The sequence below is a fragment of the Lonchura striata genome, chromosome 30, assembly GCF_050655825.1.
Source record: "Lonchura striata isolate lonStrDom1 chromosome 30, ASM5065582v1, whole genome shotgun sequence".
NCBI lineage: Eukaryota > Metazoa > Chordata > Aves > Passeriformes > Estrildidae > Lonchura > Lonchura striata.
The window spans coordinates 7,056,022-7,071,181 of NC_140732.1; the positions used below are offsets into that span (position 1 = coordinate 7,056,022).

At 58.9% G+C, this 15,160-nt stretch overlaps 1 protein-coding gene across 14 annotated transcripts in view; it reads left to right on the forward strand.

Annotated features, from left to right (window-relative positions):
- Window positions 1–14,783, forward strand: part of LOC110484685 (uncharacterized) — a 26,429-nt gene extending 11,646 nt beyond the window's left edge. For 10 of the 14 annotated variants that reach the window (XM_085563144.1, XM_085563145.1, XM_085563148.1 and 7 more), the window contains 13 exons: window positions 709–755; window positions 1,428–1,465; window positions 1,605–1,991; window positions 2,101–2,171; window positions 2,910–3,082; window positions 4,044–4,162; window positions 5,592–5,714; window positions 7,052–7,225; window positions 7,311–7,487; window positions 9,362–9,499; window positions 11,166–11,253; window positions 12,651–12,871; window positions 14,596–14,783. In XM_085563144.1, the coding sequence (XP_085419270.1) occupies window positions 709–755; window positions 1,428–1,465; window positions 1,605–1,991; window positions 2,101–2,171; window positions 2,910–3,082; window positions 4,044–4,162; window positions 5,592–5,714; window positions 7,052–7,225; window positions 7,311–7,487; window positions 9,362–9,499; window positions 11,166–11,253; window positions 12,651–12,871; window positions 14,596–14,655 (1,816 nt within the window). In that variant the 3' untranslated portion in view covers window positions 14,656–14,783. The remainder of the gene's footprint in view (window positions 1–708; window positions 756–1,427; window positions 1,466–1,604; window positions 1,992–2,100; window positions 2,172–2,909; window positions 3,083–4,043; window positions 4,163–5,591; window positions 5,715–7,051; window positions 7,226–7,310; window positions 7,488–9,361; window positions 9,500–11,165; window positions 11,254–12,650; window positions 12,872–14,595) is intronic. The other 4 variants (XM_085563152.1, XM_085563142.1, XM_085563141.1 and 1 more) reach the window with 3 other exon arrangements.
- Window positions 14,784–15,160: the final 377 nt, after the last annotated feature.

A 15,160-nucleotide genomic window follows, 5' to 3' on the forward strand; every position in this document is an offset into this window, starting at 1 on the left:
CCCGCTGGGATCTGTTCCCGCTCATTCCCACTGGGATCTGTTCCCACTCATTCCCGCTGGGATCTGTTCCCGCTCATTCCCGCTGGGATCTGTTCCCGCTCATTCCCGCTCATTCCCGCTGGGATCTGTTCCCGCTCATTCCCGCTGGGATCTGTTCCCGCTCATTCCCGCTCATTCCCGCTGGGATCTGTTCCCGCTCATTCCCGCTGGGATCTGTTCCCGCTCATTCCCGCTGGGATCTGTTCCCGCTCATTCCCGCTGGGATCTGTTCCCGCTCATTCCCGCTCATTCCCGCTGGGATCTGTTCCCGCTCATTCCCGCTCATTCCCGCTCATTCCCGCTGGGATCTGTTCCCGCTCATTCCTGCTCATTCCCGCTCATTCCCGCTGGGATCTGTTCCCGCTCATTCCCGCTCATTCCCGCTGGGATCTGTTCCCACTCATTCCCGCTGGGATCTGTTCCCGCTCATTCCCGCTCATTCCCGCTGGGATCTGTTCCCGCTCATTCCCGCTGGGATCTGTTCCCGCTCATTCCCGCTGGGATCTGTTCCCGCTCATTCCCGCTGGGATCTGTTCCCGCTCATTCCCGCTGGGATCTGTTCCCGCTCATTCCCGCTCATTCCCGCTGGGATCTGTTCCCGCTCATTCCCGCTGGGATCTGTTCCCGCTCATTCCCGCTCATTCCCACTGGGATCTGTTCCCGCTCCAGGCCGGCGGCTCCCGGCGGGACCTGGCCCCGCGGGCAGCGGGCGGCAGGTGAGGCCCCCCAGGTGTCCCCGAGCTCACCTGGCCTGGCCTGGCACACCTGGGGGAGCCGGGGCGGGGGGGGGGGACGGGGGGAACGGGGTGTGGGATATCGGGATAACGGGATAGTGGGATAACGGGATAACAGGATATCGGGATAACGGGATAGTGGGATAACGGGATAACGGGATATCGGGATAACGGGATAGTGGGATAACGGGATAATGGGATAACAGGATGGGGCTGGATGGGATAGGATCCATGGGATGGGATAATGGGGTGGGATTGGATCCATCGGATGGGGTGGGATCAATGGGATTGGAAGGGATCCATGGGATGGGATAATGGGATCCATGGGATGGGATCCACAGAATGGGATGGGATTGGGATGGGATGGGATCCATGGGATCAAGGGAATCCATGGGATCGATGGGATGGGATGGGATGGGATCTCTGGGATGGGATCATGGGATCCATGGGATGGGATGGGATAATGGGATCCATGGGATGGGATCCACAGAATGGGATGGGATGGGATCCATGGGATCAAGGGAATCCATGGGATCAATGGGATGGGATGGGATGGGATGGGATGGGATGGGATCTATGGGATCCATGGGATGGGGGACGGTTCCCTCCCTTCCATGTGTCCCAGTGATGGATTTGTCCCATTTTCCACCCCAGCCGTGCAGGAGGTGCCGGGTCCTGCCACGCCCACTCAGGTGGGTGCTGGGGCAGGAGCGGGAAAGGATCCCTGGGGATCCCCTGGGATCTGGGGGGGGCTGGCCATGGATCGGCATTCCCAGGAGAGCAGAGCTGCCCTTCCCAGGCCTCTCCTGGAGCATCCCTGTGTCCCCACAGGAGGATCCAGCAGCTCCTCCAGCCCCACCCCGCCCGGAGAACCCCCGAGCTCTCCCGTCCTGGCTCTGCCCAGAGCATCCCGCGGCTCTCCCGGAGCATCCCGCGGCTCTCCCGGAGCATCCCGCGGCTCTCCCGGCCCGGAGGCGCCAGGAGGCTCCAGGAGCTCTCCCATCCCAGCCCCACCAGGAGGATTTGGGACCTCTCCCATCCCAGCCCCACCAGGAGGATTTGGGACCTCTCCCATCCCAGCCCCACCAGGAGGATTTGGGAGCTCTCCCGTCCCACCAGGATTCCCAAACTCTCCAATCCCACCCGTGCCGGGAGCATCCCGGCTGTGGGATTGCCCTGCGCAGCCTCCAGGCCCGGCTGGAGGAGCTGGAAAAGCAGGTGGGGGCTGAGGGGGTCACCTGGGGGGTCACCTGGGGGGTCACCTGGGGGGTCACCCGGGGGCAGGGCCACGGCAGGGTGGCACCTGGAGCCCGTGCCGCTCCCGCAGGTGCGGACGCCGGAGCCGGAGCGGGACGGGCGGGGCCCGGTCCTGCGGCGCCTCCCGGAGAGCGGCTGCAGGTAACGGGGACTCACCTGGGCTCCCCGATCCCTGCTCCGGGCCCCGGGATCACCCTGGGGCGCGGGATCACCCGGGATCAGCCCACATCCTGGGATCACCCTGGGGCATGGGATCACCCCAGATCCTGGGATCACCCTGGGGCATGGGATCACCCCAGATCCTGGGATCACCCCAGATCCTGGGATCACCCTGGGGCATGGGATCACCCCAGATCCTGGGATCACCCCACATCCCAGGATCACCCTGGGGCACGGGATCACCCGGGATCACCCCAGATCCTGGGATCACCCTGGGGCGTGGGATCACCCTGGGGCATGGGATCACCCCAGATCCTGGGATCATCCTGGGGCACAGGATCACCCTGGGGCGTGGGATCACTCTGGGGCACGGGATCACCCGGGATCACCCCAGATCCCGGGATCACCCTGGGGCACGGGATCACCCTGGGGCGTGGGATCACCCGGGATCACCCCAGATCCTGGGATCATCCTGGGCCGCGGGATCACCCGGGATCACCCCAGATCCCGGGATCACCCTGGGGCACGGGATCACCCTGGGGCACGGGATCACCCCAGATCCTGGGATCACCCTGGGGCACAGGATCACCCCACATCCCATGATCATCCCAGATCCCAGGACCACCCCAGACCCCTGGACCACCCCAGACCCCTGGATCACCCCAAATCCCTGGATCACCCCGGATCCCGGGATCACCCCAGATCCTATGATAACCTCAGACCCCAGGATCACCCCAGATCCCTGGATCACCCTGGATCCCGGGATCACCCCACATCCTATGATCACCCCAGATCCCTGGATCACCCTGGATCCCGGGATCACCCCACATCCTATGATCACCCCAGATCCCTGGATCACCCCGGATCCCAGGAGCAGCACGAGCAGCTCGCAGGTAAATTCCCTCCAAGTGCATCGTTCCAGTGGGACCCTCTGCTCCATCCCAACGGCTCGGAGCCGATCCCACAGAATCCAGGCGGTCCCGGGACAAGTCCTGGAGTCCTGGGGGGATCCCTGGGCCTGGAGATCCCTGTCCCAGCCCTCCTGGGGATTCCTGGCCAGAGGCTCTGCTGCTCCAGCGGCGCTCGAACAGGGGCTGCTCCGTCCGGGATCCCACCGGATCCTCGGGAAATGGGAGGAGTTCACGGAATTCACGGAACTCACAGAATTCGTGGAATCCACTGAATTTTCCGGATTCACAGGATTTGCAGAAGTTCACAGGGTTCGCAGAACTCATGGAATTGAGGGAATTCACAGAATCCGTGGAATTCACGGAATTCGCGGAATTCTCCAAATTCATAGAATTCGCAGAATTTGCAGAATTCTCAGAATTCATGGAATTCAGGATATTCACAGAATTCTCCAAATTAACGGAATTTGCGAAATTCACGGATTTCTCAGAATTTGCGGAATTAATGAAATTCATTAGAATTCCCCGAATTAATAAAATTCACCGAATTTGCAGAATTCTCAGAATTCATGGAATTCGGGACATTCACAGAATTCTCCAAACTCACAGGATTCACAGAATTCTCCAAATTCACAGAATTTACATAATTCTCAGAATTCACGGAATTCAGAGAATTAACTAAATTCACATAATTCAAGTTGTCCCTGGCGAGCCAGACCCCAGGAGCTGAGGTTGGCAGAGTCCTGCCCCCCGTGGGCAGATCCCGCTGTGGGATCTCCCTGGGATGGGATGGGATGGGATGGGATGGGATGGGATGGGATGGGATGGGATGGGATGGGATGGGAGATGGAGCATGAGCTTGGGGATTTCCATGTGGGATCTCCCTGTGGATGGGGGGTGGATCCCACCTCCTGCATCCCACCGGGCTGCCCCGTGCCCCTCGCAGCGCTCCAGGCCAGGCTGTGCCAGCAGCAGCAGGACGCGGAGCGGGAGCAGAGCCGGCTCCAGGATGCCGTGGCCGACTTGGAGACCAGGCTGGGAGAGCAGGAGCAGCTCCTGGAGCAGGTGAGGCCCCATCCTAGAGCTGTGGCTGTCCTGAAGCTGCGTCCCTGCCCGTGTCCTGTGTCCGTGTCCCGTGTCCTGTGTCCCTGCCCGTGTCCTGTGTCCGTGTCCCGTGTCCTGTGTCCGTGTCCCTGTCTGTGCCTGGCTGGAGGAGCTTCCTGCTGGGACCCCTCCTGGAGCTGTGTCCATGTCCCCGTGCCATGTCCCTCTGTCTCTGTCCTCATCCCTGTCCCTGTGTCCCGTGTCCTTGTCCCCTTTTTCCTGTCCCCTGTCCTTGTCTCTGTCCCTATCTGCCTATCCCTCTGTCCTTGTCCCTCTGTCCCTGTCTATGTCCCATGTCCTGTGTACCTGTCCGGTGTCCCCGTCCCCTGTCCTTGTCCGTGTCCCTTATCCCCTGTCCCCATCCCTGTCCATGTCCCTGTCCATGTCCCCATCCCCATCCCTGTCCCCACCCTGTCACCATCCCCATCCCCATCCCTGTCCATGTCCCCATCCATGTCCCTGTCCCTGTCCCCATCCCTGTCCGTGTCCCTGTCCCCATCCCCGTCCCCATCCCTGTCCATGTCCCCATCCCCATCCCTGTCCGTGTTCCCACCCTGTCCCTGTCCATGTCCTTGTCCCCATCCCCATCCCTGTCCCCATCCCTGTCCCCATCCCCATCCCTATCCCTGTCCCCATCCCTGTCCCTGTCCCTGTCCCCATCCCTGTCCCTGTCCCCATCCCCATCCCTGTCCCTGTCCCTGTCCCCATCCCCATCCCTGTCCCTGTCCCTGTCCCTGTCCCTGTCCCTGTCCCCATCCCCATCCCTGTCCCTGTCCCTGTCCCTGTCCCTGTCCCCATCCCTGTCCCTGTCCCTGTCCCCATCCCTGTCCCTGTCCCTGTCCCTGTCCCTGTCCCTGTCCCTGTCCCCATCCCCATCCCTGTCCCTGTCCCTGTCCCTGTCCCTGTCCCCATCCCTGTCCCTGTCCCTGTCCCCATCCCTGTCCCTGTCCCCATCCCCATCCCTGTCCCCATCCCTGTCCCCATCCCTGTCCCCATCCCCATCCCTGTCCCCATCCCCATCCCTGTCTCGGTCTCCATCCCCATCCCTGTCCCTGTCCCCATCCCTGTCCCCATCCCTGTCCCCATCCCTGTCCCCATCCCCATCCCTGTCCCCACCCTGTCCCCATCCCCATCCCTGTCCCCATCCCTGTCCCCATCCCCATCCCTGTCCCCATCCCTGTCCCCATCCCTGTCCCCATCCCCATCCCTGTCCCCATCCCCATCCCTGTCTCGGTCTCCATCCCCATCCCCATCCCTGTCCCCATCCCTGTCCCCATCCCTGTCCCCATCCCCATCCCTGTCCCCATCCCCATCCCTGTCTCGGTCTCCATCCCCATCCCTGTCCATGCCCGGTCCGTGCCGGCCGCTCCCGATCCCGCTGCCGCTGCAGGAGCGCCGCCGCGCCGCCGCCGAGCGCGGCCGGGCGGATTCGCTGCGGGAGGCGCTGGAGGAGCAGCGGCGGCTCTCGGCCCAGCTGCGGGCCATGGACAGGGCGGCGCTGGACGAGGCCAAGGTGAGCGGGGACGCGGCCCCAGGTGAGCCCCAGGTGAGCCCGGAGCAGGGAGGGGCTGCGGCTTCCCCGGGGATCCGCTGGGGAATGCCGGAGCAGGGCCTGGAGCCGCTCTGGGAGTGACTGGGATGGGGCTGGGAGCTGGCTGGGCTTGGGAACTGGGATGGGAACGGGGCTGGGAACCAGCCAGGGTGGGAGTGGGAATGGGAAAGGGGCTGGGAACAAGCCAGAGTGGGAGTGGGACTGGGAAAGGGCTGGGAACCAGCCAGGGTGGGAGTGGGAATGGGAAATGGGTGAGGAACCAGCCAGGATGGGAGCAGGGCTCGGGGCTGGAAGGAGCTCAGGATCATCCAGGATGGGAGCAGGGCTCGGGGCTGGAAGGGGCTCAGGATCATCCAGGATGGGAGCCGGGCTCGGGGCTGGAAGGGGCTCAGGATCATCCAGGATGGGAGCCGGGCTTGGGGCTGGAAGGGGCTCAGGACCAGCCAGGATGGGAGCAGGGCTCGGGGCTGGAAGGAGCTCAGGATCATCCAGGATGGGAGCAGGGCTCGGGGCTGGAGGGGGCTCAGGATCATCCAGGATGGGAGCAGGGCTCGGGGCTGGAGGGGGCTCAGGATCATCCAGGATGGGAGCCGGGCTCGGGGCTGGAGGGGGCTCAGGATCATCCAGGATGGGAGCAGGGCTCGGGGCTGGAGGGGGCTCAGGATCATCCAGGATGGGAGCAGGGCTCGGGGCTGGAGGGGGCTCAGGATCATCCAGGATGGGAGCCGGGCTCGGGGCTGGAGGGGGCTCAGGACCAGCCAGGATGGGAGCAGGGCTCGGGGCTGGAAGGAGCTCAGGATCATCCAGGATGGGAGCAGGGCTCGGGGCTGGAGGGGGCTCAGGATCATCCAGGATGGGAGCAGGGCTCGGGGCTGGAAGGAGCTCAGGATCATCCAGGATGGGAGCAGGGCTCGGGGCTGGAGGGGGCTCAGGACCAGCCAGGATGGGAGCAGGGCTCGGGGCTGGAGGGGGCTCAGGACCAGCCAGGATGGGAGCAGGGCTCGGGGCTGGAAGGAGCTCAGGATCATCCAGGATGGGAGCAGGGCTCGGGGCTGGAGGGGGCTCAGGACCAGCCAGGATGGGAGCAGGGCTCGGGGCTGGAGGGGGCTCAGGACCAGCCAGGATGGGAGCAGGGCTCGGGGCTGGAGGGGCTCAGGAGCCCGCTGGGTGCCCACACGGAGCCGGAGCTCCCCGGCTGGCATCAGCCTCTGGAAGTTGCCTCTGGAAGCGGCAGGGCCGGGCTGAAGGAGGCCAATCCTGCGGGAAGCGGCGCCCGGAGCTGTCCCCGGGCCCCGCAGGACGCGTGGCTGGAGGAGCAGCGGGCGGAGCTGCGGGATCGCTCCGAGGAGCGGCGGCGGCTGGCGGCCGCCTGGGCCGAGTTCCGCAGCCGGGAGCGCCTGAGCCGGGAGCGGGAGGAGCAGGACAAGGAGCGCGCCCTGGGCGTGGAGTCGGCGCTGAGGAGCCTGGCCAAGGTCCCCGATGCGCTGCCCGGGCTCCCAAACCACCTCCCCCTGCTCCAAAGGACCGGGCAGGTGACGCTCGCTGTGCCCGGGCCAGGATCAGGCAGAGCTGAAGTTCCGGAGCCGGGAGCTGAGATCCAAGGAGGAGCAGCTGGTCAGAGACAGGGAGGAGCTGGACGAGGCCTGGCGGGAGCTGAGGCTGGAGAAGGAGAAGGTTCTCCGTGCCGAGCAGCGCCTGCAGGAGCGGGAGGAGGAGATTCGTGACCTGGCCGAGGTAAACGGAGCATCCAGGCGGGAATTCTCAGCCGGGAGCAAGGCTGGGGCTCCACATCCCTCAGAGCTGGGGCTCCACATCCCCCTGAGCTGGGGCTCCACATCCCTCAGAGCTGGGGCTCCACATCCCCCTGAGCTGGGGCTCCACATCCCCCCGAGCTGGGGCTCCACATCCCTCAGAGCTGGGGCTCCTCATCCCCCTGAGCTGGGGCTCCACATCCCCCTGAGCTGGGGCTCCTCATCCCCCTGAGCTGGGGCTCCTCATCCCCCTGAGCTGGGGCTCCTCATCCCCCTGAGCTGGGGCTCCACATTCCCTTGGGGCTCCTCATCCCCCTGAGCTGGGGCTCCTCATCCCCCTGAGCTGGGGCTCCTCATCCCCCTGAGCTGGGGCTCCACATTCCCTTGGGGCTCCACATCCCCCTGAGCTGGGGCTCCACATCCCTCAGAGCTGGGGCTCCTCATCCCTCAGAGCTGGGGCTCCTCATCCCCCCGAGCTGGGGCTCCTCATCCCCCTGAGCTGGGGCTCCACATCCCCCTGAGCTGGGGCTCCACATTCCCTTGGGGCTCCACATCCCCCCGAGCTAGGGCTCCTCATCCCCCTGAGCTGGGGCTCCACATTCCCCCGAGCTGGGGCTCCCCGTCCCCCAGAGCCATGCCCGGTGTCATTCCAGTCCCGGTGCCGTTCCCGCATCCTGGTGCTGTTCCCAGTCCCAGCCCCAGTGCTGTTCCCCAATCCCTCTCCCAGTCCTGGTCGCCTTCCCAGTCCCAGCACCGTTCCCTGTCCCAGTTCCTTTCCCCATCCCGGTGCCGTTCCCCGTTTCAGTCCCAGTCCCATTCCTCATCCCGATCCCATTCCCCATCCCGGTACCATTCCCTGTCCCAGTCCCATTCCCCTGTCCCAATGCCATTCCCAGTCCCATTGGCATTCCCTGATATCATCCCCCCCACATCAATCCCATTCCCGTTCCCATTCCCCATCCCCATTCCCAATCCCAATCCCAATCCCAACCCAATTCCCATTCCCCATTCCTGTTCCCATTCCTGTCCCCGTCCCCACTCCCCATCCCCATTCCCATTCCCATCCCCATTCCCATCCCCATTCCCATTCCCATTCCCATTCCCATTTCCCATTCCCCATTCCCATCCCCATTCCATCCCCATTCCCATTCCCGTTCCCATTCCCGTTCCCATTCCCGTTCCCATCCCCATTCCCCATTCCCATCCCCATTCCCCATTCCCCATTCCCGTCCCCATTCCATCCCCATTCCCATCCCCATTCCCGTTCCCATCCCCATTCCCCATTCCTGTCCTCATTCCCATTCCATCCCCATTCCATCCCCATTCCATCCCCATTCCCATCCCCATTCCCCATTCCCATCCCCATTCCCCATTCCCATCCCCGTCCCCATTCCCATTCCCATTCCCATTTCCCATTCCCCATTCCCATCCCCATTCCCATTCCCATCCCCGTTCCCATCCCCATCCCCGTTCCATTCCCATCCCCATCCCCATTCCCATTCCCATCCCCATTCCATCCCCATTCCATCCCCATCCCCATTCCCGTCCCCATCCCCGTTCCCATTCCATCCCCGTTCCCGTTCCCATTCCATCCCCGTTCTCGTTCCCATCCCCATCCCCATCCCCATTCCCATCCCCGTTCCCGTTCCCGTTCCCATCCCCATCTCCGTCCCATTCCCGTTCCCGTTCCCGTTCCCATCCCCGTTCCCATCCCCATCCCCGTTCCCGTTCCATTCCCGTTCCATTCCCGTTCCCGTTCCCATTCCCGTTCCATTCCCATCCCATTCCCATCCCCGTTCCCGTTCCCATCCCCATCCCCATTCCCATCCCCGTTCCGTTCCCGTTCCGTTCCCGCAGCGCGCGGCGCAGCAGCAGCAGGCCGGCCAGCGGGCGCTGCGGGAGGCGCGCCGGGCGCAGGAGGAGCAGCGGCGGCGGCTGCAGCGGCTGCAGGAGCAGCGGGAGCGGCTGCGGCTGCAGGAGCAGCGCCTGCAGCGGGTAAATCCCCCGGGAAAACCACCCGGGAAAACCACCGGGAAATCCCCCAGAAAACCCCCAAAAAATCCCCCCGGAAAATCCCACGGAAAATCCCCTGGAAAACCCCTGGAAAATCCCCCGGAAAATCCCCGGGAAATCCCCCGGAAAACCCCTGGAAAACCCCTGGAAAATCCCCGGGAAATCCCCCGGAAAATGCCCCGGAAAACCCCTGGAAAACCCCTGGAAAATCCCCCGGAAAATGCCCCGGAAAACCCCTGGAAAACCCCTGGAAAATCCCCCGGAAAATGCCCTGGAAAATCCCCTCGGGAAATCCCCCGGAAAATCCCCCGGGAAATCCCCCGGGAAATCCCCCGGAAAATGCCCCGGAAAATCCCCCGGAAAATGCCCCGGAAAATCCCCCGGAAAATCCCCCCGGAAAATGCCCCGGAAAATCCCCCGGAAAATCCCCCCGGGAAATCCCCACAGAAAATCCCCCGGAAAATGCCCCGGAAAATCCCCAAGAAAATCCCCCCGGAAAATCCTCCCAAAAAATCCTCCCGGAAAATCCCCCAGAAAATCCCCCAGAAAATCCCCCCGGGAAATCCCCCGGAAAAACCCCCAAAAAATCCCCCCGGAAAATCAAATAATAATATCTAATAGTAATATCTAATATCTAATAATATCTAATTATAAGTTTTTCTATATATTATTTTATTTTATATATATATAAGATAAATATATATTATTTATATATAAAAATATGTTTCAATAGATATTAAATATATAACAGATACTTTAGATGTATGTTATATATTATATATTTATTGTATGTTTACTATATTTGCATTATATTCATTATGCATAGTTATTTTATCATATATTATGTATAATATATATGATATATAGCTTATATATTATATAGTGTTTTTTATATATATATTTATCTTACATATGTTATGTATTATAATCTATATATGTATATATAATATAGATTATGATAGGTGTAATATTTTAACTTATATATTATATATATTATAATTATATGCTATATATATTTATATTAGATTGCATAATACTTTATATTATTGTTACATATTATACATAATTATATATTACATATATATATGTAATTATATATTACATATATATAATTATATATTACATACATATAATTACTTATTACATCAAAAACTATAATATGTAACATGTACAATATTATAATATTAATATTTATTATTGTATAATATTATTTAAGTTCCTAATTGAAAGGACGCTTTCCACAAGGCGTATTTTGCTTTTTCTTAATTTTCTTTTTACTTTTACCTATTTCTCATCTTGCTCCATACACACCCTTCCATTATAAACCCTTCACCATCTTAGTAATATTTATTAATACTTAATACTTAATACTTAATAATTAATACTTAATACTTAATAATTAATAATTAATAATTAATAATTAATAATTAATAATATCGTTTTTAATAGAATGATATTTATAATATAATTACATTGATAATAGAATGATAGTGATTATAACAATTCTAATATGATAAAACTGTAATTATAATAATATGAATAATGAATCCTTAGTGATTGTTATTAACAGACCTGTTATTAATGCTGAATTATGAACATGAATGTAGTTATTGATGGGAATTTCTGGCGGGATGTGCCGTTCCCGCAGGAGCGGCGGAGCCTGGAGCGGCAGCGGGAGCAGCTCCGGGAGCGGCGGCAGGAGCCGGGCCCCGGCCTGGGGACGGGGACACGGCCGGGTGAGGACACCGAGGGGACAGGGAGGGACAATGAGGGGACAGGGAGGGGACAGGGAGGGGACAGGGACACGGCCGGGTGAGGGACACCGAGGGACACCGAGGGGACACAGAGGGACAGGGAGGGGACACCGAGGGGACAGGGAGGGACAGGGACACGGCCGGGTGAGGGACACCGAGGGACAGGGAGGGACAGGGAGGGACACTGAGGGGACACAGAGGGACAGGGAGGGGACACCGAGGGACAGGGAGGGACAGGGAGGGACACTGAGGGGACACTGACGGGACAGTGAGGGACACTGAAGGGACACTGAGGGACAGTGAGGGACAATGAGGGGACAGTGAGGGACACTGAGGGGACATTGAGGGGACACTGAGGGGACACAGCCGGGTATGGGGACACTGAGGGGACACTACTGGGGACAGGGACAGGGACAGGGAGGGGACAGGGACACTGGTTAGGATCCTGGTTTTGGGATCCCCCATTTTTGGGATCCCCTGTTTTTGGATCCCGTTTTTAGAATCCCATTTTTAGGATCCCGTTTTTGGATCCCGTTTTCGGATCCCGTTTTCGGATCCCGTTTTTAGGATCCCGTTTTTAGGATCCCGTTTTTAGGATCCTGTTTTTGGATCCCATTTTTGGATCCCGTTTTTGGATCCCGTTTTTAGGATCCCGTTTTCAGATCCCGTTGTTGGATCCCGTTTTTAGTTTCCCTTTTTTGGATCCTGTTTTTGGATCCTGTTTTTAGGATCCCATTTTTGGATCCCATTTTGGATCCCATTCTCAGATCCCGTTTTTGGATATCGTTTTTAGGGTCCCGTTTTTGAATCCTGTTTTTGGATCCCGTTTTTAGGGTCCCGTTTTTGGATCCTGTTTTTGGATCCCGTTTTTGGATCCCGTTTTTGGATCCCGTTTTCAGATCCCGTTGTTGGATCCCGTTTTTAGTTTCCCTTTTTTGGATCCTGTTTTTGGATCCTGTTTTTAGGATCCCATTTTTGGATCCCATTTTGGATCCCATTCTCAGATCCCGTTTTTGGATATCGTTTTTAGGGTCCCGTTTTTGAATCCTGTTTTTGGATCCCGTTTTTAGGGTCCCGTTTTTGGATCCTGTTTTTGGATCCCGTTTTTGGATCCCGTTTTTGGATCCCGTTTTTAGTTTCCCTTTTTCGGATCCCATTCTCAGATCCTGTTTTTGGGTCCCGTTTTTGGATCCCATTTTTTGATCCCGTTTTTAGTTTCCCTTTTTCGGATCCCATTCTCCGATCCCGTTCTCGGATCCCGTTTTTAGTTTCCCGTTTTTGGGATCCCAGCGCTCCTGGCCTGGCTGGGGTGGGTGGGTGTTTTAGGGTGGGGGGCGCTGGCAGCGGTGACAGGGACACTCCGGTGTTCCCTCCTGCAGCCCCTCCGGTGTCCCTGGTGTCCCCAGCGGCTCCAGTGTCCCCGGTGTCCCCAGTGTCCCCGGTGTCCCCAGCAGCTCCGGTGGCCCCGGTGTCCCCGGTGTCCCCGGTGGCCCCGGGGCTGCTGCCGGGGCTGGCGGCGCTCCTCGGGGACAGCAGGGCCCGGGCGGGCGCGGCCGCACTCTACGGACACGTCCTGCTGCTGAAGGAGCGCGCACGCAGGGTGGGACTGGGGGAACTGGGAGAACTGGGAATGGACTGGGGGAACTGGGAGCGGGATGGGAATGGACTGGGGGAACTGGGGGAACTGGGAATGGACTGGGGGGACTGGGAACGGGATGGGAATGGACTGGGGGGACTGGGAGTGGGATGGGGGAACTGGGAATTGACTGAGGGGAACTGGGAACGGGATGGGAATGGACTGGGGAACTGGGAACGGGATGGGAATGGACTGGGGAACTGGGAGCGGGATGGGAATGGACTGGGGGGACTGGGAATGGGCTGGGGGAACTGGGAATTGACTGAGGGGAACTGGGAATGGGATGGGAATGGACTGGGGGACTGGGAGCGGGATGGGAATGGACTGGGGGAACTGGGAGCGGGATGGGAATAGACTGGGGGAACTGGGAACGGGATGGGAATGGACTGGGGGACTGGGAGCGGTATGGGAATGGACTGGGGGACTGGGAGCGGGATGGGAATGGACTGGGGGAACTGGGGGAACTGGGAACGGGATGGGAATGGACTGGGGGAACTGGGAGTGGGATGGGAATGGACTGGGGGGACTGGGAACGGGATGGAAATGGACTGGGGGAACTGGGAGCGGGCTGGGAATGGACTGGGGGACTGGGAGCAGGACGGGAATGGACTGGGGGGACTGGGAGCGGGCTGGGAATGGACTGGGGGGACTGGGAGCGGGCTGGGAATGGACTGGGGGAATTGGGGGAACTGGGAGCGGGATGGGAATGGACTGGGGGGACTGGGAGCAGGACGGGAATGGACTGGGGGAACTGGGAATGGGCTGGGAATGGACTGGGGGGACTGGGAATTGACTGGGGGGAACTGGGAACGGGATGGGAATGGACTGGGGGAACTGGGAATGGGCTGGGGGAACTGGGAATGGATTGGGGGGAATTGGGAACTGGGAATGGGGAAACTGGGAATGGAAATGGGAACTGGGAACTGGGATGGGTTTGGGAATGGTGGGAATGGAAATGGGCTTGGGAATGGAAAGTGGACACTGGGCTGGGAAAGGGTTTGGGATTGTGGGAAAGGGTTTGGGATCTCTGGGATGGGTTTGGGATTCTCTGGGATGGGTTTGGGATTGTCTGGAAGGGTTTGGGATCTCTGGGATGGGTTTGGGATTCTCTGGGATGGGTTTGGGATTCTCTGGATGGGTTTGGGATCTCTGGGATGGGTTTGGGATTGTGGGAAAGGGTTTGGGATCTCTGGGAGGGTTTGGGATTCTCTGGGATGGGTTTGGGATTTTCTGGGATGGGTTTGGGATTCTCTGGGATGGGTTTGGGATTCTCTGGGAAGGGTTTGGGATTCTCTGGGATGGGTTTGGGATTCTCTGGGAAGGGTTTGGGATTTTCTGGAAGGGTTTGGGATCTCTGGGATGGGTTTGGGATTCTCTGGAAGGGTTTGGGATTCTCTGGAAGGGTTTGGGATTTTCTGGGATGGGTTTGGGATTTTCTGGAAGGGTTTGGGATTTTCTGGGATGGGTTTGGGATTTTCTGGATGGGTTTGGGATTTTCTGGGATGGGTTTGGGATTCTCTGGGATGGGTTTGGGATCTCTGGGATGGGTTTGGGATTCTCTGGGATGGGTTTGGGATTTTCTGGGATGGGTTTGGGATTTTCTGGGATGGGTTTGGGATTTTCTGGGAGCTGGGCTGGGCCGGGCCTCGGAAGCTTCTGGAAGGGGCTCAGCCCATCCCCCTCCCCAGGACCACGATTTCCTGGCGGGCGAGCGGCTCTTCCTGGAGAGCCTGAAAAAGGGACCCTGAGAGAACCCTGGATTTGGAAAAAAATAAAATTAAAATTAAAATTAAAACATTCCCTGCTGAGAGCCTGCAAAGAAAAAAAAATGCATTTTAATAAAAATAAAAATAAAAATAAAAATAAAAAAATAAATTCTCTGCTGAGAACCTACCCCCGTTTAAAAATGGAAAAATGTATTTTTGTACAAATAAAAAATTTTTCTTTTTAAAAAAGAAAAGTCCTGGGGATTACTGGGAGCACTCAGGGGTCACTGGGGGGGGTCCCAGGGGTCACTGGGGGGTCCCGGGGGTCACTGGGGGGTCCCGGGGGTCACTGGGGGGGTCCCAGGGGTCACTGGGGGGTCCCGGGTGTTACTGGGGGGTCACTGGGGGGTCCCGGGGGTCACTGGGGGGGTCCCGGGGGTCACTGGGGGGTCCCAGGGGTTACTGGGGGGTCCCAGGGGTCACTGGGGGATCCCAGGGGTCACTGGAGGGTCCCGGGGCTCACTGGGGGGTCCCAGGGCTCACTGGG